We start from the raw sequence: 27,873 nt of genomic DNA, 5'->3' as shown, positions 1-27,873 counted from the left end.
TCATTGACCTGTGACCTTGGTCATGTGACCTGAAATGCGCACAGTAACCGTATGTCAAAAAATTACCCACATGTTGGATATTTTTTAATTCCCAGGGCTTTTTCAAAGTGTAAACTTTTTTTGATACGCACTGTATATATATATATATTGTTCAGGTTTATAAGTGGTGAACATTTAATCAAGACTAGATTTTTTACTACACATTTAGACCTTTGACAAAACAGTTTCAAAATGCCTCAACACGCCCCTATCGATATTCAATCTGATAACTTCTATGATAACAATTCTGCTCTTATACTGGTTTTCGTTAAAAACGTTAATAGTACTTCTCTCATTGAATGCATTTATATTTTACTTGCTTGATTTTCAGTAAGTTTTACTTATTGTAAGCATGATCAGTTTGGTCCTTGTACATCTGTATCATGTATATTTATTTATGTTTAAACCGAATAAAAAAATGAATAATAAGATAAATATTTCCAGGTCAAGCAATAACAGAAAATAATAACAATAACAATAATAATAATAATAAAAGGTTTCATAAGACTTTATGTATATAACTTGGCCTTTTTTACAATTCCAAGGCCCAGGGGACAAAGAAGAAGAAGATGAAGAAGAAGAGAAAGAAGAAGAGGAGGATGACACGGAGGAAGAAGAAGAAAAAAAGAGGAAGCAGCAAGAGGAGATAATGACTAATAAGTACGAGAGCTAAAACTATGAAATGACGCAAAATGTATCATTGCAATAAACCTACTTAGATTTTTTTCGCAATGTGTCCCACCGTATCCTTGGACACACGAGCAGTTATATCCAACTAGTTCCTCCGTACACGTTCCTCCGTTAAGGCACGGGTTTGAGTTACAAGCTTTCAAAAAAAGAACATGAAGAAAGGAACGTATTAAAAACAGCATTAAGGGGCACGAAATTGTATACCAACGGTGTGTAGTCTCACACTGACTGTGTTAAAAAAACAATATTGACATAAACCTTTTGATATAATACAGAGAATACAATTAGCGTATAATATCATTATCAGAGACCAACTAAAAATGATTATTAACCAACATCTTTCAGCAACCACCCCATTTCCAACAAATAGTCTTGAGTTAAGGCTGTTTGAAAATAGCCAAAATAGTAATTTGAATCGCAAAAAACGAACGCAAAATGTCAGGTTATTTGAAAAAGTAATTGTCCTTAATTCTGTCAAAGTTTAGCGTTGACTTGACTAGAACACAAGATAGTTTCTTTGACACAATTTTTTTTGCAGATTGCTTGGAAGTTTCATGAGATGCTCACAATGTGCAAATCTTCTGCCTAAGTAAGCCCTTAACTTAAAACTTAGTTTTCTCCTTTAAGCTCTGGCTTGGCTTCTTTTGCATTTAATCAAGAACTCTTTTATAGGTTATTCTAGGTCTATCTATTAAGTATCGCTGATCTATTTTGACAATTATATATACATATATATACAATTTATGTCTCCTTACGGCGTTTTTATTAAGTCTTTTTTGGTTTCTACATTATGACGCCGACGCAGAACTCTTTGATTTATATATATATATTACGGCTTAGAATGTGCTTTTTTTCAAAATCAATTCAAAGAGAACATGAAGATAGAAATGCGAACCAGCCACTCAAAAACCAACAAAAGGTCATCTGGTAAGGTTTTTTGAAAATAGCCAATATAGTCATTTAGATTGCCCCAAAAATATATAAAATCATGCTAGCTTATGCAAAAGAGTGATATTGTCCTTTATTCTGTCAAATTTTCACATCAAGAAGTTGACAAGAAAATAAGATACGAGAGTTTCTTTGACACAATTATTGAGATATGAATATTGTGCAAATCTTAAGCCCCAGTTAGCTCCGAACTTCAAACCTAGTTTCATTCCTTAAGCTCTACAGTAGATTAGCTTCTCTTACAGACAAGTACTTCATGTACTTGTTTAGGTTATTCTTGATCTATCTTTACAATATTACTGATGTATTTAGAAAAAATATATATTTAAGCGCTTAGAATGTGCTTTTCAAACTCAATGCAAATCTAAAAAAATATATGTTTGAGCGTCTTATATTGGTTTCAAATGCCAAAGGCAGAGAAACACCTTCAATGGCAACTACACTTTGTGACACTGGAATGTTAAGATGGTACTCGATAATAATTCAATCAAGGTACTTTTAGATAATTCGTTTTTCTGATTTCCAAAGAAAAAAAACCAAAAAACCGAAATATTGAGTGAAAATTGATTCTATTTTCGAGATCTAAAACAGAAAAACGGTAATTTTCAATATTTTGATTCAAGAATGAAATATGTAAAAACGGAAAAAACATTAAAAACGCACTCATTATTCCGTTTGACTGTTTTTGCATATTCTAATTGAATTGAAAATGTCGTTTTCTTTTTCTGTTTCGCCTGCATGAAACAGAAAATTGAACGCACCTTCTCGTTTCATTTTTCGGTTTCGAAATCAGAAACACGATTTTTCTGATCGCACCGCCGTCAAGCTACGATTAGATAATTCATTTTTCGTTGGCCAAACGGAATATTGAAGACCGAACCTTTTGCGAAAGAGGCGGAGCCAGAACTCGCATACATTTGTAATTTCGACGCTACCTTATTCGGAAGTTTCGAATACTCCGAAGGTTTGTATTTCCAAAGGTTCGTAATTCCAAAGGTTCGCCATTTCGAAGGTTCGTTATTCCGAAAACGAAATAAGGTTCATAATTCCGAAGGTTCGTTAGTCCGAAAACGAAATGAGGTTCGTAATTCTGAAGGTTCGTTAGTCCGAAAACGAAATAAGGGTCGTAATTCCGAAGGTTCCTAAGTCAGAAAACGAAATAAGGTTCGTTGATCCGAAAATGAAATAAGGTCCGTTTGAAGCACTTATTATATGCATGTATTCCGTGTAATTCTAAAATATTCCTTTTCAGGTCTGATCATAAAAAATTATCAGCTGGCGCTGCGTGCTCGCATTATTTCCATTAGTATGTATAAGCCTACTTTTATATGAATTCGAACAAACTGCTTAAAATCCCTCTTTATGACAGTTTATCAAAAATATCAGCTTGCACTTCGAGCTCAAAGAAATTAGTTAGCTCCATATGCGTCTTGTTCATAACATTGGTAAGAATGTTCAATTTTTAGGATCAAATTCCTGAAATTTCTATGAAAGTTTGCTCGCTTCTCGCGTTCGAATTGTTCAATCTTGTTTATTAGAATAAAGCTAAGAGATCACTGTTCGGACTAACCCTTAAAAGAAAAAAAAATCAGCATTGGGCAGCCGATCGGGGAAAATGTGAATAAGAAATCACCCACCCTCCTGATTGGAGAAAGCTCAATCCACATCAGTATGCATACAAATATATATTTAATGTAAAATAAGTGCCCCCCATATTAAAACAAGTGGAATGCCTCTGGCGGTCTCACCTGCATCACGCGATTCAATATAGCAGCAGTGCTGACTTTGAAAACTACTATAACTCGCACAAGATGTTCAGTGATACTTGGTTACTCTTATGTCCACGTTTTATGAACTAGACCAATACACTTACAGAGATATGGTGGTAATTCAACAAATAGTCCCAACATGGCCAAAGTTCATTGACCTTACATGACCTTTGACCTTGATCATGTGACCTGAAACTCGCACAGGATGTTCAGTGATATTTGATCACTCTTATGTCAAAGTTTCATGAATCAGATCAATAAACATTCAAAGTTATGATGGTAATTCAACAGATACCCCCATTCGGCCAATGTTCATTGACCTGTGACCTTGGTCATGTGAACTGAAATGCGCACAGGTCGTTCAGTGATACTTGATCACTCTTATGTCCAAGTTTCATGAATCAGATCCATAAACTTTCAAAGTTATGATAGTAATTCAACAGATACCCCCAATTCGGCCAAAGTTAATTGACCCTAAATGACTTTTGACCTTAATCATGTGACCTGACACTTGCACAGGATGTTCAGTGATACTTGATTACTATTATGTCTAAGTTTCATGAATGAGATCTATAAACTTTCAAAGTTATGATAGTAATTCAACAGATACCCCCAATTCGGCCAAAGTTCATTGACCCTAAATGACCTTTGACCTTGATCAGACGTGAAACTCATGCAGAATGTTCAGTGAAACTTTATTAACCTTATGTTCAAGTTTCATGAACCAGGTCCATATATTTTCTAAGTTATGATGACATTTCAAAAACTTAACCTTAGGTTAAGATTTTGATGTTGATTCCCCCAACATGGTCTAAGTTCATTGACCCCAAATGACCTTTGACCTTGGTCATATGACATGAAACTCAGGCAGAATGTTTAGTAATACTTGATCAACCTTATTGCCAAAGTTTCATGAACTAGGTCCATATACATTTTAAGTTATGCTGCCATTTCAAAAACTTAACCTTCGGTTAAGATTTGGTGTTGACGCCGCCGCCGCCGTCGGAAAAGCAGCGCCTATAGTCTCACACTGCTATGCAGGTGAGACAAAAAAACTGGCTCGATAGCTGCAGATGGCTTTTTTTGCCCCGCCCTAGCCCAAAAGGCGGTCTTTATCACCATTTTTTGGGTCCAAACAATTAACCACCCCACACAGATATATATATATATACAGTGCGTATCAAAAAAAAGTTTACACTTAGCAAAAATCCTGTAAAATTTCATATTTGTAATATCCTAAAGATTTTTCCACATTTTAACATTGGTACAGATCCATTTAAGCAAATGACGATATAACTGTCGAAAAATATTTCCGCTTGAGTGAGCACCACTTACTTTTGAAAAGTTGGTGAAAAATGATTTGCGCAGAACTTAGAAATAGTTTTGCGAATAAAAGTAGACCTTAATCATGAAGAACACGTCGGATTAGATAGTAGAATTGATTTGATGATATCTTTTACCTTTTTTTAACTTGTTTCCTTGCCCAAAACACTTCGAAGAGTGCATTGCGCCCCACCCCACTCCCCCACACACCGAGACCACCGTGACGATATCTGCTTTACGTTGAGCTGTGATTTACATGAAATGGCTTAGGCTTCATTTTCATTTTGTTAATTACTGTCAAGCTTGGAAAAAGTGTAGAGAAAAAAGTATTAAATGAAAAATGAAATGTAAACCCACTTTAAATGATACAAACTTATTGAAAAATGCTGGAGCTGTCTCAAATAAACTTTTGTTCAGATTCAGTTATGTCATTAGATCCAGCTGGCACCAAAAAGGGTAAAGGCTGTGCTTACTATAGTGTTGAAATTTCAATTTGGGTGGCAAAATTGTTACAAAATGCTTGAATGTATCCGTTTTACTTCAATATACCAAAAGTGCAATGGAAATGTATGAGAAATGTTTTGCAGGGTAAGGTTGATTTCGCCCTTTCCCCTTTACACAGCGTGAAAACGAGCATTTCTGCGCAAACAGATTTCTGCGAGCTTTACAAAAATGGACAGTGCTCACTCAAGTGTAACATTCTGTCAAAGCTTAAACTTTCATTGGATAGATGAGACCCAAACCCAAGATTGTATGTCAAAAAATTACCCACATGTTGGATATTTTTTAATTCCCAGGGCTTTTTCAAAGTGTAAACTTTTTTTGATACGCACTGTATATATATATATATTGTTCAGGTTTATAAGTGGTGAACATTTAATCAAGACTAGATTTTTTACTACACATTTAGAACTTTGACAAAACAGTTTCAAAATGCCTCAACACGCCCCTGTCGATATTCAATGTGATAACTTCTATGATAACAATTCTGCTCTTATACTGGTTTTCGTTAAAAACGTTAATAGTACTTCTCTCATTGAATGCATTTATATTTTACTTGCTTGATTTTCAGTAAGTTTTTCTTATTGTAAGCATGATCAGTTTGGTCCTTGTACATCTGTATCATGTACATTTATTTATGTTTAAACCGAATAAAAAAATGAATAATAAGATAAATATTTCCAGGTCAAGCAATAACAGAAAATAATAACAATAACAATAATAATAATAATAAAAGGTTTCATAAGACTTTATGTATATAACTTGGCCTTTTTTACAACTCGAAGGCCCAAGGGGAGAAAGAAGGAGACGAGGAAGAAGAAGAGATAGAAGAAAAGGAGGAGGACATGGAGTAAGAAGAAGAAGAAAAAAAAAGAGGAAGCAGCAAGAGGAGATAATGACTAATAAGTACGAGAGCTAAAACTATGAAATGACGCAAAATGTATCATTGCAATAAACCTACTTAAATTTTTTTCGCAATGTGTCCCACCGTATCCTTGGACACACGAGCAGTTATATCCAACTAGTTCCTCTGTACACGTTCCTCCGTTAAGGCACGGGTTTGAGTTACAAGCTTTCAAAAAAAGAACATGAAGAAAGGAACGTATTAAAAACAGCATTAAGGGGCACGAAATTGTATACCAACGGTGTGTAGTCTCACACTGACTGTGTTAAAAAAACAATATTGACATAAACCTTTTGATATAATACAGAGAATACAATTAGCGTATAATATCATTATCAGAGACCAACTAATAATGATTATTAACCAACATCTTTCAGCATCCACCCCATTTCCAACAAATAGTCTTGAGTTAAGGCTGTTTGAAAATAGCCAAAATAGTAATTTGAATCGCAAAAAAAACGAACGCAAAATGTCAGGTTATTTGAAAAAGTTATTGTCCTTAATTCTGTCAAAGTTTAGCGTTGACTTGACTAGAACACAAGATAGTTTCTTTGACACAATTTTTTTTGCAGATTGCTTGGAAGTTTCATGAGATGTGCACAATGTGCAAATCTTCTGCCTAAGTAAGCCCTTAACTTAAAACTTAGTTTTCTCCTTTAAGCTCTGGCTCGGCTTCTTTTGCATTTAATCAAGAACTCTTTTATAGGTTGTTCTAGGTCTATCTATTAAGTATCGCTGATCTATTTTGACAATTATATATATATATATATATATATATATACAATTTATGTCTCCTTACGGCGTTTTTATTAAGTCTTTTTTGGTTTCTACATTATGACGCCGACGCAGAACTCTTTAATTTATATATATATATATATATATATATATATATATATATATATATATATATATATATTTTACGGCTTAGAATTTGCTTTTTTTTCAAAATCAATTCAAAGAGAACATGAAGATAGAAATGCGAACCAGCCACTCAAACACCAACAAAAGGTCATCTGGTAAGTTTTTTTGAAAATAGCCAATATAGTCATTTAGATTGCCCCAAAAATAAATAAAATCATGCTAGCTTATGCAAAGTTTGAAGCACTTATTCTATGCATGTATTCCGTGTAATTATAAAAAATTCCTTTTCAGGTCTGATCATAAAAAAATTTTCAGCTGGCGCTGCGTGCTCGCATTATTTCCATTAGTATGTATAAGCCTACTTTTATATGAATTCGAACAAACTGCTTAAAATCCCTCTTTATGACAGTTTATCAAAAATATCAGCTTGCACTTCGAGCTCAAAGAAATTAGTTAGTTCCATATGCGTCTTGTTCATAACATTGGTAAGAATGTTCAATTTTTAGGATCAAATTCCTGAAATTTCTATGAAAGTTTGCTCGCTTCTCGCGTTCGAATTATTCAATCTTGTTTATTAGAATAAAGCTAAGAGATCACTGTTCGGACTAACCCTTAAAAGAAAAAAAAATCAGCATTGGGCAGCCGATCGGGGAAAATGTGAATAAAAAATCACCCACCCTCCTGATTGGAGAAAGCTCAATCCACATCAGTATGCATACAAATATAAATTTAATGTCAAATAAGTGCCCCCCATATTAAAACAAGTGGAATGCCTCTGGCGGTCTCACCTGCATCACGCGATTCAATATAGCAGCAGTGCTGACTTTGAAAACTACTATAACTCGCACAAGATGTTCAGTGATACTTGGTTACTCTTATGTCCACGTTTTATGAACTAGACCAATACACTTACAGAGATATGGTGGTAATTCAACAAATAGTCCCAACATGGCCAAAGTTCATGGACCTTACATGACCTTTGACCTTGATCATGTGACCTGAAACTCGCACAGGATGTTCAGTGATATTTGATCACTCTTATGTCAAAGTTTCATGAATCAGATCAATAAACATTCAAAGTTATGATGGTAATTCAACAGATACCCCCATTCGGCCAATGTTCATTGACCTGTGACCTTGGTCATGTGAACTGAAATGCGCACAGGTCGTTCAGTGATACTTGATCACTCTTATGTCCAAGTTTCATGAATCAGATCCATAAACTTTCAAAGTTATGATTGTAATTCAACAGATACCCCCAATTCGGCCAAAGTTAATTGACCCTAAATGACCTTTGACCTTGGTCATGTGACGTGAAACTCATGCAGAATGTTCAGTGATACTTTATTAACCTTATGTATAAGTTTCATGAACTAGATCGATATATTTTCTAAGTTATGATGACATTTCAAAAACTTAACCTTAGGTTAAGATTTTGATGTTGATTCCCCCAACATGGTCTAAGTTCATTGACCCCAAATGACCTTTGACCTTAGTCATATGACATGAAACTCAAGCAGAATGTTTAGTAATATTTGATTAATCTAATGGCCAAGTTTCATGAACTAGGTCCATATACTTTTTAAGTTATGCTGTCATTTCAAAAACTTAACCTTCGGTCAAAATTTGGTGTTGACGCCGCCGCCGCCGCCGTCGGAAAAGCAGCGCCTTTAGTCTCACACTGCTATGCAGGTGAGACAAAAAACTGGCTCGATAGCTGCGGATGGCTTTTTTTGCTCCGCCTTAGCCCCAAAAGGGGGTCGTTATCACCTTTTTTTTTGTCCAAACAATTAACCACCCCCGCACAGATATATATATATATATATATATATATACATATTGTTCAGGTTTATTAAAGTGGTGAACATTTAATCAAGACTAGATTTTTTACTAGACATTTAGAACTTTGACAAAACAGTTTCAAAATGCCTCAACACGCCCCTATCGATATTCAATCTGATAACTTATATGATAACTATTCTGCTCTTATACTGGTTTTCGTTAAAAACGTTAATAGTAGTTCTCCCATTGAATGCATTTATATTTTACTTGCTTGATTTTCAGTAAGTTTTACTTACTGTAAGCATGGTCAGTTTGGTCCTTGTACATTTGTATCATGTACATTTATTTATGTTCAAACCGAATAAAAAAATGAATAATAAGATAAATATTTGCAGGTCAAGCAATAACAGAAAATAATAATAATAATAATAGGTTTCATAAGACGTTATGTATATAACTTGGCATTTTTTACAACTCCAAGGCCCAAGGGGAGAAAGAAGGAGAAGAGGAAGAAGAGAAAGAAGAAAAAGAGGAGGACATGGAGTAAGAAGAAGAAGAAAAAAAGAGGAAGCAGCAAGACGAGATAATGACTACGAAGTACGAGAGCTAAAACTATGAAATGACGCTAAATGCATCATTGCAATAAACCTACTTAAATTTTCTTCGCAATGTGTCCCACCGTATCCTTGGACACACGAGCAGCTATATCCAACTAGTTCCTCCGTACACGTTCCTCCGTTAAGGCACGGGTTTGAGTTACAAGCTTTCAAAAAAGGACATGAAGAAAGGAACGTATTAAAAACAGCATTAAGGGGCACGAAATTGTATACCAACGGTGTGTAGTCTCACACTGACTGTGTTAAAAAAACAGTATTGACATAAACCTTTTGATATAATACAGAGAATACAATTAGCGTATAATTTCGTTATCAGAGACCAACTAATAATAATTATTAACCAACATCTTTCAGCAACCACCCCAATTCCAACAAATAGTCTTGAGTTAAGGCTGTTTGAAAATAGCCAAAATAGTAATTTGAATTGCAAAAAACGAACGCAAAATGTCAGGTTATTTGAAAGAGTAATTGTCCTTAATTCTGTCAAAGTTTACCGTTGAGTTGACTAAATTACAAGATAGTTTCTTTGACACAATATATTTTTTTTTGCAGATTGCTTGGAAGTTTCATGAGATGTGCACAATGTGCAAATCTTCTGCCTAAGTAAGCCCTTAACTTAAAACTTAGTTTTCTCCTTTAAGCTCTGGCTCGGCTTCTTTTGCATTTAATCAAGAACTCTTTTATAGGTTATTCTAGGTCTATCTATTAAGTATCGCTGATCTATTTTGACATTTGTATATATATATATATATATATATATATATGTATATATATATTACGGCTTAGAATGTGCTTTTTTTTCAAAATCAATTCAAAGAGTACATGAAGATAGAAATGTGAACCAGCCACTCAAAAACCAACAAAAGGTCATCTGGTAAGGTTTTTTGAAAATAGCCAATATAGTAATTTTGATTGCCCCAAAAATGTATAAAATCATGCTAGGTTATGCAAAAGAGTGATATTGTCCTTCATTCTGTCAAAATTTCACATTTAGAAGTTGACAAGAAAACAAGATACGATACTTTCTTTGACATAATCATTGAGATATGAACATTGTGCAAATCTTATGCCCCAGTTAGCTCCGAACTTCAAACATAGTTTTATTCCCTAAGCTCTACAGTAGATTAGCTTTTATTACAGACAAGTACTTCATGTACTTGTTTAGGTTATTCTTGGTCTATCTTTACAATATAACTGATGTATTTTGAAAAGTTATATATTTAAGCGCTTAGAATGTGCTTTTTCAAACTCAATGCAAATCTAAAAAAATATATTTTTGGGCGTCTTATATTGGTTTCAAATGCCAAAGGCAGAGAAACACCTTCAATGGCAACTACACTTTGTGACACTGGAATGTTAAGATGGTACTCGATAATAATTCAATCAAGGTACTTTTAGATAATTCGTTTTTCTGATTTCCAAAGAAAAAAAAACCAAAAACGAAATATTGAGTGAAAATTGATTCTATTTTCGAGATCTAAAACAGAAAAACGGCAATTTTCAATATTTTGATTCAAAAATAAAATATGTAAAAACGGAAAAAACATTAAAAACGCGTTCATTATTCCGTTTGACTGTTTTTGCATATTCTAATTGAATTGAAAATGTCGTTTTCTCTTTCTGTTTCGCCTGCATGAAACAGAAAATTGAACGCACCTTTTCGTTTCCCTTTTCGGTTTCGAAATCAGAAACACGATTTTTCTGATCACACCGCCGTCAAGGTACGATTAGATAATTCCTTTTTCGTTGGCCAAACGGAATATTGAAGACCGAACCTTTTGCGAAAGAGGCGGAGCCAGAACTCGCATACATTTGTAATTCCGACGCTTCCTTATTCGGAAGTTTCGAATATTCCGAAGGTTTGTTTTTCCAAAGGTTCGTAATTCCAAAGGTTCGTTAGTCCCAAAACGAAATAAGGTTTGTACTTCCGAAGGTTCGTTAGTCCAAAAACGAAATGAGGTTTGTAATTCTGAAGGTTCGTTAGTCCGAAAAAAAAATAAGGGTCGTAATTCCGAAGGTTCCTAAGTCAGAAAACGAAATAAGGTTCGTTGATCCGAAAATGAAATAAGGTTCGTTTGAAGCACTTATTCTATGCATGTATTCCGTGTAATTCTAAAACATTCCTTTTCAGGTCTGATCATGAAAAATTATCAGCTGGCGCTGCGTGCTCGCATTATTTCCATTAGTATGTATAAGCCTACTTTTATATGAATTCGAACAAACTGCTTAAAATCCCTCTTTATGACAGTTTATCAAAAATATCAGCTTGCACTTCGAGCTCAAAGAAATTAGTTAGTTCCATATGCGTCTTGTTCATAACATTGGTAAGAATGTTCAATTTTTAGGATCAAATTCCTGAAATTTCTATGAAAGTTTGCTCGCTTCTCGCGTTCGAATTATTCAATCTTGTTTATTAGAATAAAGCTAAGAGATCACTGTTCGGACTAACCCTTAAAAGAAAAAAAAATCAGCATTGGGCAGCCGATCGGGGAAAATGTGAATAAAAAATCACCCACCCTCCTGATTGGAGAAAGCTCAATCCACATCAGTATGCATACAAATATAAATTTAATGTCAAATAAGTGCCCCCCATATTAAAACAAGTGGAATGCCTCTGGCGGTCTCACCTGCATCACGCGATTCAATATAGCAGCAGTGCTGACTTTGAAAACTACTATAACTCGCACAAGATGTTCAGTGATACTTGGTTACTCTTATGTCCACGTTTTATGAACTAGACCAATACACTTACAGAGATATGGTGGTAATTCAACAAATAGTCCCAACATGGCCAAAGTTCATGGACCTTACATGACCTTTGACCTTGATCATGTGACCTGAAACTCGCACAGGATGTTCAGTGATATTTGATCACTCTTATGTCAAAGTTTCATGAATCAGATCAATAAACATTCAAAGTTATGATGGTAATTCAACAGATACCCCCATTCGGCCAATGTTCATTGACCTGTGACCTTGGTCATGTGAACTGAAATGCGCACAGGTCGTTCAGTGATACTTGATCACTCTTATGTCCAAGTTTCATGAATCAGATCCATAAACTTTCAAAGTTATGATTGTAATTCAACAGATACCCCCAATTCGGCCAAAGTTAATTGACCCTAAATGACCTTTGACCTTGGTCATGTGACGTGAAACTCATGCAGAATGTTCAGTGATACTTTATTAACCTTATGTATAAGTTTCATGAACTAGATCGATATATTTTCTAAGTTATGATGACATTTCAAAAACTTAACCTTAGGTTAAGATTTTGATGTTGATTCCCCCAACATGGTCTAAGTTCATTGACCCCAAATGACCTTTGACCTTAGTCATATGACATGAAACTCAAGCAGAATGTTTAGTAATATTTGATTAATCTAATGGCCAAGTTTCATGAACTAGGTCCATATACTTTTTAAGTTATGCTGTCATTTCAAAAACTTAACCTTCGGTCAAAATTTGGTGTTGACGCCGCCGCCGCCGCCGTCGGAAAAGCAGCGCCTTTAGTCTCACACTGCTATGCAGGTGAGACAAAAAACTGGCTCGATAGCTGCGGATGGCTTTTTTTGCTCCGCCTTAGCCCCAAAAGGGGGTCGTTATCACCTTTTTTTTTGTCCAAACAATTAACCACCCCCGCACAGATATATATATATATATATATATATATACATATTGTTCAGGTTTATTAAAGTGGTGAACATTTAATCAAGACTAGATTTTTTACTAGACATTTAGAACTTTGACAAAACAGTTTCAAAATGCCTCAACACGCCCCTATCGATATTCAATCTGATAACTTATATGATAACTATTCTGCTCTTATACTGGTTTTCGTTAAAAACGTTAATAGTAGTTCTCCCATTGAATGCATTTATATTTTACTTGCTTGATTTTCAGTAAGTTTTACTTACTGTAAGCATGGTCAGTTTGGTCCTTGTACATTTGTATCATGTACATTTATTTATGTTCAAACCGAATAAAAAAATGAATAATAAGATAAATATTTGCAGGTCAAGCAATAACAGAAAATAATAATAATAATAATAGGTTTCATAAGACGTTATGTATATAACTTGGCATTTTTTACAACTCCAAGGCCCAAGGGGAGAAAGAAGGAGAAGAGGAAGAAGAGAAAGAAGAAAAAGAGGAGGACATGGAGTAAGAAGAAGAAGAAAAAAAGAGGAAGCAGCAAGACGAGATAATGACTACTAAGTACGAGAGCTAAAACTATGAAATGACGCTAAATGCATCATTGCAATAAACCTACTTAAATTTTCTTCGCAATGTGTCCCACCGTATCCTTGGACACACGAGCAGCTATATCCAACTAGTTCCTCCGTACACGTTCCTCCGTTAAGGCACGGGTTTGAGTTACAAGCTTTCAAAAAAGGACATGAAGAAAGGAACGTATTAAAAACAGCATTAAGGGGCACGAAATTGTATACCAACGGTGTGTAGTCTCACACTGACTGTGTTAAAAAAACAGTATTGACATAAACCTTTTGATATAATACAGAGAATACAATTAGCGTATAATTTCGTTATCAGAGACCAACTAATAATAATTATTAACCAACATCTTTCAGCAACCACCCCAATTCCAACAAATAGTCTTGAGTTAAGGCTGTTTGAAAATAGCCAAAATAGTAATTTGAATTGCAAAAAACGAACGCAAAATGTCAGGTTATTTGAAAGAGTAATTGTCCTTAATTCTGTCAAAGTTTACCGTTGAGTTGACTAAATTACAAGATAGTTTCTTTGACACAATATATTTTTTTTTGCAGATTGCTTGGAAGTTTCATGAGATGTGCACAATTGGCAAATCTTCTGCCTAAGTAAGCCCTTAACTTAAAACTTAGTTTTCTCCTTTAAGCTCTGGCTCGGCTTCTTTTGCATTTAATCAAGAACTCTTTTATAGGTTATTCTAGGTCTATCTATTAAGTATCGCTGATCTATTTTGACATTTGTATATATATATATATATATATATATATATATATATATATATATATATATATATATATATATATATGTATATATATATTACGGCTTAGAATGTGCTTTTTTTTCAAAATCAATTCAAAGAGTACATGAAGATAGAAATGTGAACCAGCCACTCAAAAACCAACAAAAGGTCATCTGGTAAGGTTTTTTGAAAATAGCCAATATAGTAATTTTGATTGCCCCAAAAATGTATAAAATCATGCTAGGTTATGCAAAAGAGTGATATTGTCCTTCATTCTGTCAAAATTTCACATTTAGAAGTTGACAAGAAAACAAGATACGAGACTTTCTTTGACATAATCATTGAGATATGAACATTGTGCAAATCTTATGCCCCAGTTAGCTCCGAACTTCAAACATAGTTTTATTCCCTAAGCTCTACAGTAGATTAGCTTTTATTACAGACAAGTACTTCATGTACTTGTTTAGGTTATTCTTGGTCTATCTTTACAATATAACTGATGTATTTTGAAAAGTTATATATTTAAGCGCTTAGAATGTGCTTTTTCAAACTCAATGCAAATCTAAAAAAATATATTTTTGGGCGTCTTATATTGGTTTCAAATGCCAAAGGCAGAGAAACACCTTCAATGGCAACTACACTTTGTGACACTGGAATGTTAAGATGGTACTCGATAATAATTCAATCAAGGTACTTTTAGATAATTCGTTTTTCTGATTTCCAAAGAAAAAAAAACCAAAAACGAAATATTGAGTGAAAATTGATTCTATTTTCGAGATCTAAAACAGAAAAACGGCAATTTTCAATATTTTGATTCAAAAATAAAATATGTAAAAACGGAAAAAACATTAAAAACGCGTTCATTATTCCGTTTGACTGTTTTTGCATATACTAATTGAATTGAAAATGTCGTTTTCTCTTTCTGTTTCGCCTGCATGAAACAGAAAATTGAACGCACCTTTTCGTTTCCCTTTTCGGTTTCGAAATCAGAAACACGATTTTTCTGATCACACCGCCGTCAAGGTACGATTAGATAATTCCTTTTTCGTTGGCCAAACGGAATATTGAAGACCGAACCTTTTGCGAAAGAGGCGGAGCCAGAACTCGCATACATTTGTAATTCCGACGCTTCCTTATTCGGAAGTTTCGAATATTCCGAAGGTTTGTTTTTCCAAAGGTTCGTAATTCCAAAGGTTCGTTAGTCCCAAAACGAAATAAGGTTTGTACTTCCGAAGGTTCGTTAGTCCAAAAACGAAATGAGGTTTGTAATTCTGAAGGTTCGTTAGTCCGAAAAAAAAATAAGGGTCGTAATTCCGAAGGTTCCTAAGTCAGAAAACGAAATAAGGTTCGTTGATCCGAAAATGAAATAAGGTTCGTTTGAAGCACTTATTCTATGCATGTATTCCGTGTAATTCTAAAACATTCCTTTTCAGGTCTGATCATGAAAAATTATCAGCTGGCGCTGCGTGCTCGCATTATTTCCATTAGTATGTATAAGCCTACTTTTATATGAATTCGAACAAACTGCTTAAAATCCCTCTTTATGACAGTTTATCAAAAATATCAGCTTGCACTTCGAGCTCAAAGAAATTAGTTAGTTCCATATGCGTCTTGTTCATAACGTTGGTCAGAATGTTCAATTTTTAGGACCAAATTCCTGAAATTTCTACAAAAGTTTGCTCGCTTCTCGCGTTCGAATGATTCAATCTTGTTTATAAGAATAAAGCTAAGAGATCACTGTTCGGACTAACCCTTAAAAGAAAAAAAAATCAGCATTGAGCTGCCAATCGGGGAAAATGTGAATAAAAAATCACCCACCCTCCTTATTGGAGAAAGCTCAATCCACATCAGTATGCATAAAAATATGAATTTAATGTCAAATAAGTGCCCCCCATATTAGAACAAGTGGAATGCCTCTGGCGGTCTCACCTGCATCACGCGATTCAATATAGCAGCAGTGCTGACTTTGAAAACTACTAGAACTCGCACAGGATGTTCAGTGATACTTGGTTACTCTTATGTCCACGTTTTATGAACTAGACCAATACACTTACAGAGATATGGTGGTAATTCAACAAATAGCCCCAACATGGCCAAAGTTCATTGACCTTACATGACCTTTGACCTAAATCATGTGACCTGAAACTCGCACAAGATGTTCAGTGATACTTGATCACTCTTATGTCAAAGTTTCATGAATCAGATTCATAAACTTTTAAAGTTATGATGGTAATTCAACAGATACCCCCATTCGGCCAATGTTCATTGACCTTTGACCTTGGTCATGTGACCTGAAATACGCACAGGATGTTCAGTGATACTTGATCACTCTTATGTCAAAGTTTCATGAATCAGATCCATAAACTTTCAAAGTTATGATGGTAATTCAACAGATACCCCCATTCGGCCAATGTTCATTGACCTTTGACCTTGGTCATGTGACCTGAAATGCGCACAGGTTGTTCAGTGATACTTGACTACTATTATGTCCAAGTTTCATGAATCAGATCCATAAACTTTCAAAGTTACGATAGTAATTCAACAGATACCCCCAGTTCGGCCAAAGTTCATTGACCCTATGACCTTCGACCTTGGTCATGTGACGTGAAACTCATGCGGACAGTCTAGTGATACTTTATTAACCTTATGTCCAAGCTTCATGAACTAGGTCCATATATTTTCTAAGTTATGATGACATTTCAAAAACTTAACCTTAGGGTAAGATTTTGATGTTGATTCCCCCAACATGGTCTAAGTTCATTGACCCTAAATGACCTTTGACCTTGGTCATATGACATGAAACTCAAACAGAATGTTTAGTAATACTTATTTAATCTAATGCCTAAGTTTCATGAACTAGGTTCATATACTTTTTAAGTTATGCTGTCATTTCAAAAACTTAACCTTCGGTTAAGATTTGGTGTTGGCGCCGCCGCCGCCGCCGCACAGTGGGCCAGAATGAACCCAAAGTGCGCCAAAACCCATTATTCACACATTTGTATGATTAAATTTAGTAGACAGGGGTAATTTCACCCGTAGAATTCAATAAAAGTATTTTCAAATATTGATGACGTCGTTAAAATACTGTTTTCTGATTGGCTGTTAACATTTGAGCAGAAATTACATGTTTCTAATTCTACAATATGATTCAAATTTTCAGAAACTAGTTTTAGATAAATTTCAGCAATAATTAAGCATATTAGCAAACAGCAAACACACAAACAGGCAACCAAACCAGAAAAGTCTGTGCTCGGGGTACAAATAATTCATTTGGTGACTTGAGTATCGCTTAAAGAGGGCGTCCTACCATGAATCCGGAATTGTAAAATTCAAAGTGAAATTGTACAAAAAAAATGAAAAGGAGTATTTTTATTCCCTGTGTACAATGATTAACCACACCTACATGAATTAAAATGGATTGATACCAGAAGAGGACAGTGAAATCTTTAAAATAATGATTCCAGTGATTAGAGGCCGGGTCCTCTGCATGTTAATCAGTACAAGGCCCTACAACGCCTACCAAGAACGGCGTATACAAAGTTATTCCGAATCAGAGTCTCTCTCTACTATCTCAACAACTATTATGTCTTTGGTGAGAGGATCTTTTAGCATACTTTGAACATCAGGGGGAAGAGGCTGTGATTGTTCTTAAAAACTTGCTACTCACAATGTCACCTGTTACCATTTCTGTGGAATACATATAAAGTCAATGAGAATCATAAACTAAACAATCATTGAAATGATAATAGACACTTCCTTCTTGATCGATTCCAACAATTATAGCAAATTTAGAATGAGCCAAGAGATAAACGAATTCATACGTGTATGTGAAGTTACAAACCCTTTTGGGGGATAAATACTAATAATGATAATGCAATTTATACATGTAATAGAGCCCACGGATATCCCTCTCTGTCCTATACACATTTTCATATTTTGTCAGAAAACTGCGAGAGACCTATCACATCCCTAGTCATGTGTGTTATAGCGATATACAGTAGCCTCTACTTGGTTTATGAACAACAAACCAAATATATAATCTTACCCGGGAATCTTACCTTAAGAATTAATCTTCTCAGTATGACAGCATATCAGATATGGAACACGGGATGGAACAGTTTGGCATCAAAATGAAGTTGCGTTACATGTATTATTATATAGTTAGTGGAATTGGAAATGAAAGCTTGCCTTTACGTATGTTTAACGAAAATATTTTAAAGGCAGACACCAGTCATAAGAGCCACACACTTGAGCCAGACCCCCCCCCCCTCTCTCTCTCTCTCTCTCCCAGAACGCGACGGGGAGTTTGATGTTTAATGTCACCCGCAACGTTCGGCATGCACGCGCATAATGGGACAGTAACTTGGACCGATTTTTGTGATAAATACGGCGAACATGTGGTTGAAAAATTGGTTATATCTCCAGAAAATGCACGTATATGCAGCTAAATTTGGTATCAGTGTAAAGCATGAACTATACCAAAGACCGCAATGGTATTTACAGCGCAGCAATCGGCAGCAATTTGTAAAAGAAATGCTCATGAAAAAAAAAAATGCTAAAACACCCCCATTGTCAAATGGTTTCGTCCAAAATTGCCTCTGAAGGGATTTTCATTTTATCTTGAAAATCTTTGATCACTTGAAACAATTATTCATAAAAAAGCACAGTGAATTAGAAATAAATTAAGCAATCCGTTTTGTTAAAACAGTGAAATATCTAAAACGTGTCATTTACACATGCGGTAGCCGTAAAGAGTCATTTTCCGGTAACATTGAATAAAAATGGGCAACTAATATTCAATTTAATGGAGAAATATTGTACGGAGGCATTCTACAGGTTCTTATCTTTGCTTAGAACATGAAAAAAAAACAAAATTTGTTTCATGACCAAAAACCAGTTTTGGCGCACTTTTGCTCTCTCCTGGCCCACTGTGCGCCGTCGGAAAAGCAGCGCCTTTAGTCTCACACTGCTATGCAGGTGAGACAAAAAACTGGCTCGATAGCTGCGGATGGCTTTTTTTGCCCCGCCCTATCCCCAAAAGGGGGTCTTTATCACCTTTTTTTTTTGTCCAAACAATTAACCACCCCCGCACAGATATATATATATATATATATATATATATATATATATATATATATATATATATATATATATATATATATTGTTCAGGTTTATAAGTGGTGAACATTTAATCAAGACTAGATTTTTTACTAGACATTTAGAACTTTGACAAAACAGTTCCAAAATGCCTCAACACGCCCCTATCGATATTCAATCTGATAACTTCTATGATAACTATTCTGCTCTTATACTGGTTTTCGTTAAAAACGTTAATAGTAGTTCTCTCATTGAATGCATTTATATTTTACTTTCTTGATTTTCAGTAAGTTTTACTTACTGTAAGCATGGTCAGTTTGGGCATTGTACATTTGTATCATGTACATTTATTTATGTTCAAACCGAGTAAAAAATGAATAATAAGATAAATATTTGCAGGTCAAGCAATAACAGAAAATAATAATAAGAAGAATAATAATAATAGGTTTCATAAGACTTTATGTATATAACTTGGCATTTTTTACAACTCCAAGGCACAAGGGGAGAAAGAAGGAGAAGAGGAAGAAGAGAAAGAAGAAAAGGAGGAGGACATGGAGTAAGAAGAAGAAAAAAAAAGAGGAAGCAGCAAGACGAGATAATGACTAATAAGTACGAGAGCTAAAACTATGAAATGACGCTAAATGCATCATTGCAATAAACCTACTTAAATTTTCTTCGCATTGTGTCCCACCGTATCCTTGGACACACGAGCAGCTATATCCAACTAGTTCCTCCGTACACGTTCCTCCGTTAAGGCACGGGTTTGAGTTACAAGCTTTCAAAAAAGAACATGAAGAAAGGAACGTATTAAAAACAGCATTAAGGGGCACGAAATTGTATGCCAACGGTGTGTAGTCTCACACTGACTAAACCTTTGATATAATACAGAGTATACAATTAGCGTATAATTTCGTTATCAGAGACCAACTAATAATAATTATTAACCAACATCTTTCAGCAACCACCCCAATTCCAACAAATAGTCTTGAGTTAAGGCTGTTTGAAAATAGCCAAAATAGTAATTTGAATCGCAAAAAAAGAACGCAAAATGTCAGGTTATTTGAAAGAGTAATTGTCCTTAATTCTGTCAAAGTTTACCCGTTGAGTTGACTAGAACACAACATCGTTCATTAAATATGAATTTAATGTAAAATAAGTGCCCCCCATATTCCAAAAAAACTGGCTCGATAGCTGCGGATGGCTTTTTTTGGCCCGCCCCAGCCCAGAAAGGGGGTCTTTATCATATTTTTTGGTCCAAACAATTAACCACCCTCGCGCATATATATATATAAGGAAAAACTAAAAATCAAAATATTAAAAACAGTAAAACGGAAAAATTAACCGTTTGTCTGTTTTAAATCTTAAAAATACATTCCATTTTCACTCAAATTTTTTTTTTCCGTTCCGAAATCAGAAAAAAAACGAATTATCTGACAATGTTTGATTTGCAGTCCGGTGTTGGCATTAGTGTTGGTGTTAGTGTTGCAATTTAGTTTGCTTCCCCTGGCTCCAAAATCTATTCTGAGTTTGTAAAACTGATCCAGATCTCATTATTGACATATCAGAAAATAGCGAGTGGCCTTTTTAGTTTTATACTCGTGTAAAAATCTACCTCACACCAACACCAATAGATCAACAATGAACTTGAATTCCCCCAGTACATTAATTTAATTTACTTTACTGACCCTGTACCAAAACTTTAGTCTAACTCTGTTCCCCACTGCATAAAAGTTACTGTTATGGTTACTTTGTCATCCAATGGTAACTTTTAGAGGATTTTTGATTTGGCTGTTGACCATAATTACTAGTGTAGTTATCATCTGATGGTAGAGCCACAATAATAATAACTTTCATGCAACGGGGCCCTGTACCTGCTTTATTTGTTTGTTTTATTGGCACCCTTAAAGGTGTTGTAACTGCAATTTTACACCGATCGGGCCAAAAGGAGCACAAAAAATCGCCCTTAAAAGGATGCCATTTAATAATGATATTAATAATATCAAATTTACAGGATATTATTACCCAGGTCATTGGATTCATTTCAATCCCGCACGAAAAGTGCACAATTTCCACTCCCTGGGGAGCATTCCTTGCTCTCATCGCAGCCTCATTATGGCGCTGGCAAATTCAAACATAAATATCTTTCGCATCCTACCGGGTACCCATTTAGCACCTGGGTCGAGAGTGGCAAATTGTTGATTAACGCCTTGCAAACGGACGATAGACCGCGGTGGGATTCGAACACACGACCCTCTGTTTACAAGGCTAGGGTCAGAACGACTACACCACGGCTCTTCCATCATATTTGTCTGATGATGTTACAGAGACTGAGTTGTTCTATTTTTTAAAGGGTAGGTTTAGATGGATTAGCATTGCGTTTCGATAAGTTCAAATTCTCCTTACCGCAATACTCAGTGGTGTAGTGAGAACAAGAAACCCTGACGGAGTCAGACATGTTGTATTTTTAGGAATACGAGTGAACGAAGCGAACAACACAAATATTGACTTTTTGTAAAGCATCTCATTTTGTGAGAGATTTCAGCCTCACTTAATATTTGGGAAAGGATACTACATTTTAACTTTTTCAATTTCATTTGTTTCCTTTCTTTTGTCTTTTCATTTCTTAGTAGTGATTTTTTTCCTATTATCTATTTATGTACTTATTCATTGTTTTGTGGGGGGAGGTATATATAGCTCCAAAACCCATCCATCTTTACGGCAGAGACTTGCATTGTTATCATCACTTGCGGTAATGTACTTTCTTTGTATCATTAGCTTCATCATTATAACTCGCTATCAATTATGATTCAAAATCAATTTATATTGATTCATTCAATGTACATGTATATTTTCAACGAAAAAAGTAATAGCTCCCCAAGGGGAAACAAAGAAGGATAAGTAAAAGAGGAAGAAAAAGAAGCAAAATAACAATAATATTAAGAAGAAGAAGAAGAAGAAAAAACAGCAAAAGAAGATGATGACTTAGGGCGAGAGCTAAAACTACGAATGACGCAAATGCACCACTGCAATAAACCTACCGATATTTTCTTCGCAATGTGTCCCACCGTATCCTCGGACACAAGAGCAGCTATATCCAAATAGTTCCTCCATACACGTTCCTTCGTTAAGGCACGGGTTTGAGTAACAAGCTATTAAACAAGAACATGACGAAAGTAACATAAACCAGCATTAAGGGGCCCGAAATTATATACAAACGCTGTGTGTAGTCTCAAAGTATTGACATAAACCTTTTGATATAATACAGAAAATACAATTAGCGTATAATTTCGTTATCAGAGACCAACTAATAATAATATTAACCAACATCTGTCAGCAACCACCCCATTTCCAACAAATAGTCTTGAGTTAAGGCTATTTGAAAATAGCCAAAGTAGTAATTTGAATTGCAAAAGGTGAACAGAAAATGGCAGGTTAATTGAAAAAGTAATTGTCCTTCATTCTGTCAAAATTTACCGTAGAGTTGACTAAAACACTAGATACCAGAGTTTCTTTGACACAATGTATCTTTTTTTTGCAGATTGCTTGGAAGTTTCATGAGTCTCGTTTATCCGAAGGTTCCTTAGTCCGAAAACGAAATAAGGTTCGTTAATCCAAAAGTTCGTGAGTCCAAAAATGAAAGGTTCGTTTTTCTGAAAATTAAGTTCATTCATTTTTAGCAACAAAACGGTGTTGCAATTTTTCATTTCATTTCGTTTATTTCCATTATCAACAATTACAGTTTGTTTTGTACATCTTGACATATAAAAAAAAAACATATTTCAAGTATCCCTGTACAAAAATTATATTCAAGATTATTACATATCAGGCTGGAAATGGAGGAGGCTGCTAAAAAGCGGAGCTTGTAGAGTGCGCCTCCCAATATTCTTATAGTTACATAGCATATAAAAATCAAAATAACAACTTGAGCATAAACCAGTTAAATTAACAAATTAAAGAACAACAAGACATTTTTCAGCAACAGTTTCAACAGAGGTTGATACATGTGTATGTTGTGGTAAAAATAATTTATTGCATTAAAAATTGGCGCTTGGATCAAAAATCTTATTTTCTCTGAGCAATTGCTGCCTGATAGTGCGATTCGATTAATAATGTTGAGGACTGTGTGTTGGTCCCACAAAAATAACCTCCAGATAAGGGGATTTAGTTAGGGGTGGGGTGCCATTTTTAAAGCTTCTGCTGGTTATGATAAAAAAAAATTCCCCTTAGGAAAAAATGGCTATTTTCAAAAAGGGAAAATGCCCTTTTTTCTAAATGAAATGTGCTATTTTTCGAAAATGAATACTCTTTTTGAGGTACAACATAATATATTTCAGGTTAGAAAATCCCTTTTCTTTTTGTTCACGCTCGCCTCAGTTTTTTTTGTAGCAATGTACTCACTTTTTATTCTTTTATTGTTATAAAAATGTTTAAAATGTCCAGTTTTCAAGTTGGAATATTATTTATTCTAGGTTAGCGCTTTGTGCTCTTTTTCATGATTATGAGAACTTCGCAGAATTTTTAATTTTTATTGTGTCCAAAAGTTTGATCGTGCGATTAGCGCTCGCGACATCTCGCACGGGATGCCATTTAAACAGTATGGCCTATTAGCCTCATTATTGACCGAAAAGCGGGTTTAAGAACTTCAGATTTGAAAGTTTAACCGTGTAAAGGATAGATATCAGAAGTCACTTCAAAAAAAGGTTTTGCTCAACTAAATTATTGCAAAACACACAACGACATAAATGACAATCTTATGGCGAAAATATCACAAAAAGGCCCATTTAGACATAAAAGTGCCTCCAGTTGGCCCCTCAAATTCCCTGCCTTCCCATCCTCATACAAATTGAAAATGAAACGGTGTTTCTACCCCCCCCCCCCCGCTTGATGTTCTGGTTTCCTGTTTAGTCACAGAATATTTCACTTTTCGGATTAACGAACCGTCAAAATAACGAACCTTATTTCATTTTCTGATTAACGGAATACCGTCCCCTATTTTGTTAATAACGAAGACCAAGAAGTTTGTGTGAAAGCAGAACAATCGAAAGAAATCAATGAAAGTTGAACAAAAAATGAACAAATAATACAATTATCAGTATGTGAGTGTTGAGATTGCTAATGATGTAGACATTCTCCCATTGGCAATGCGACCAACATTTGTGGTGTCACACCTATTAAACTCCTCAATTACTTTTAAATTGTCCTTGTACGAGGTCTATCCATTATAGACGACATAGTCTTTTTCCATTGGTCCAGGAGGAAATTTATTTTAGGCTTCATAAAAAGCCATAGACGAAGAGTTTGTATTATCATTAGAATGGACAAAAAAATATGTTTGGGGGTTACATTTTCATGTGTACATAGGGGAAATTTGTAATTATGCGACTTCACAAATCGTTGTGTGATTGCGAATAGGAGGATCTCCATAAAGAATTAGTAATTTAGAAATTAAAATATTCATGACGTTCTGTATTGCTTGTCCAATTGTTCCCGAACTTTTGTTGATCATATTTGTTTGATTTTTTTTCTTCGTACAAGCTGACCTATTCCAAGGGTTTCATACTCAGTCAAAGTAGCAGGCCTACCTGGATGTGCGCAGTATAGGTTGACTTTATCTCTCATCGCCGGTACTGTTCTGACTTCATCTTCAGGCTGATCACGAGTTAGATACTTGGGAACAAGCTGCACCAAGGTCCCGGTGTGTGCGGAAATGCTTTGAGGGCAGGCGATGTCTGGTATTTTTTTACATATTTGGCCACCGAATACACCTGCTTAATGGTAATCATGAGGGAAAAACGAAGGATAAATAAGAAGTTGACTGACACTGGCGTAGCTTCTTCGTTTTCTTCTTCTTGATATTCTTCTTCTGTATGCTTTCTCCTTGATTTTGGAGATTACAGCCTATAAAGTGCTGTAAAATATAATGCGATATTTGACATATGATAAAAAAAAATACTTAGTGCATTTAATGGACTTAGACCGCGGGAGAGAGTTGCATTTTGTGCAAAAATAAAAAAAGTAAGAAAGTCTTTCTCTTTTATCATTTTTTAAAAGTAATAACAACATTACTTGTACAAATAAAATGGTCCCCGCTACCCTCGACTGCTATATAATGGCCTAAAATAGAATACTTAAATAAAGGGGGGGGGGTCAGAAAATGTAGAGCATGGTCAGTTTCTTTTAAATTGCCTTATTCTACGACACAGCTTGAAAACTAGCATTTTCGCGCAAACTAAATTCTGCAATCTTCACAAAATAAAAATAATAGTAATAATAATAATAGCTGGAATTTATAAAGCGCATTTTGACTGAGGATACAAAGCGCTGCTATTATTACCCCGGCTTTAGCTCGAGCTACCATCACCGGCGCTCAGTGCATTCAAGGAAATAATCTTACCAGGTACCCATTCACCTCACCTGGGTCGAGTGCAGCACAGTGTGGAAAAATTTCTTGCTGAAGAAAAAAACGCATTGGTTTGGATTCGAACTCACGACCCTCTGTTTGAAAGGCGAGAGTCAGAACCACAAGACCACGACGCGCATACGTGGGCAATCCTCGCTGAAGCATAATATTTTGCCACTAATCGTACTGACACCTGATAGAAGAGACCGAAGCTCAATAATTTTATGTAATACAAAGTATCCCCATATTTTTTTTCGAATTGTGGAATATTGTCAAAGTTTACATTTTTAAACTATACGCACTCTACCTAAAACTGTTCATAAGGAAATAAAAAATAGAATTAGCCCCACCCGGATTTTTAAGGGGATGAAAGGCGGCATTTTCGGACAGTGTTGGATGCCTGGTTCCACCTCTGAGCATCCAAGATTAATACCGCATCACTGTAAAATTCGTTCCGACTAGTCTGAATGAGAAACCATAACGATTTCTATTTTGGTGTCGAGTAAGTTTGAAAGGTTTGAACTTTATGTCTTACCGTAAAACTCGTGGTTCAGTATGACGAACACAGAGAAGGCCGTCACCCCTAAATAATGCTTAAAGGAGAATGAAACCCTTGAAACCAGCTGAATCCATATCAAAGAGAAAAATCAAAGAAACATTTTGTTGAAAGTTTTAGGAAGATTGAATGAATAATAAGAAAGTTATGAGCATTTGAATATTGAGATAACTAATGCCATGTAGATCCTCCCATTGGCAATGCGACCAAGATCTGTGATGTCACACACGTACAACTCCCTCATTACTTTAGTACTTATTTCACTTATATTCTCACTTTTATAGAGTCTATCACAAGGTGAGGTGTTCTCTTTATGAGAGGACAAGTACTGAGGTTTCACAACATTATATCATTGATGCATCGTTTGTCATATGATTAGAATGAGCAAAAAGAGATGTTTTGGGGTATATTTTCAGTGTCCAAAAGGGGAGAGTTGTTCATATGTGACATCATAGATCTTGGTCGCATTGCCAATAGGAGGATCTCCATAGCATTAGTGATCTCGACATTCAAATGCTCATAACTCTTCTATTGCTAGTCCTATTTTACTCAAACTTTTGTTGATCTTATTCTTTGATTTTTTCTGCTTTCACAAAAGCTAACTTGCTCCAAGAGTTTCATTCTCCTTTAAAGAGGAAGAAAGAGAAACGAAAATTTAACAAACGGTGAAATATTACACATGTACAGTTTACATGTTAAATAAATGTGAGCAATCGTACGTGTACAACAACTTTGTCAACTTTTGTTTTTCGTATGTTGTGAATGTTGCTATCATTAGTATTGATAATTTATAATAATAAAAATGGTGATGATGATAATGATAAATATTAATGATGAAATGAAAGATAATGGTCTTGTTTCGTCTAACAACTATTAGCAAGTAAAATGCATGTATGAGTATCGCTTAAATTTTCCAAAAATATTGCTCAATAATAAAAATGTTATCGCAAGAAAGACAGTAGAATAATTAATCCCTCAATTGTAACAATAACATAATAAAGAGTGTAATACAATGTAACTCAAATAGTTTAAAAAAAAGGAGAAACGTGCATATATCTGAGTACATACATAATTATGGGTGTGAACTAGTCTAGATATGAAAATTAGTTTCCTTGCCAGCATCCAGCGCAAAGGTGCGTTTAAAAAACACACCCTGGTTCACATGAATGACAACGCTTTATGATGTTCTTGAAAATTAAGTCTCCAAATTAACTTAAATGCTTTAAGATGAATAGGACTAAATACATTATAATGGCGAGAAAAGATGTCATACAAACCATTTTTATATACAAGTGAAATCTCCGCTAACATTTGGATAGTTATGTTTGGATATTCAAGCACGACCCCACTCTACCGAATGATCAGTTGAGCCAAAGACGAGATGTTAATACATCGCGTTATTTTCTGGCGTTCT

At 35.0% G+C, this 27,873-nt stretch overlaps 1 protein-coding gene across 1 annotated transcript; it reads right to left on the bottom strand.

Annotated features, from left to right (window-relative positions):
• On the bottom strand, positions 1-27,817 carry LOC129278994 (fibropellin-3-like). The gene is made up of 10 exons (XM_064111575.1): positions 27,737-27,817; positions 26,439-26,496; positions 25,086-25,268; positions 22,542-22,652; positions 20,168-20,278; positions 13,708-13,818; positions 9,470-9,580; positions 6,232-6,342; positions 755-865; positions 1-29 (listed from the first exon to the last, which is right to left on the bottom strand). The coding sequence occupies exons 1-10, from the start codon at positions 27,737-27,739 to the stop codon at positions 1-3; spliced, it is 939 nt and encodes a 312-aa protein (XP_063967645.1). The 5' UTR covers positions 27,740-27,817.
• Between the last annotated feature and the right edge of the window lie 56 nt (positions 27,818-27,873).

The sequence above is a fragment of the Lytechinus pictus genome, chromosome 16 (genome assembly GCF_037042905.1).
Source record: "Lytechinus pictus isolate F3 Inbred chromosome 16, Lp3.0, whole genome shotgun sequence".
NCBI lineage: Eukaryota > Metazoa > Echinodermata > Echinoidea > Temnopleuroida > Toxopneustidae > Lytechinus > Lytechinus pictus.
This window is presented reverse-complemented; position numbering and strand designations above follow the sequence as displayed.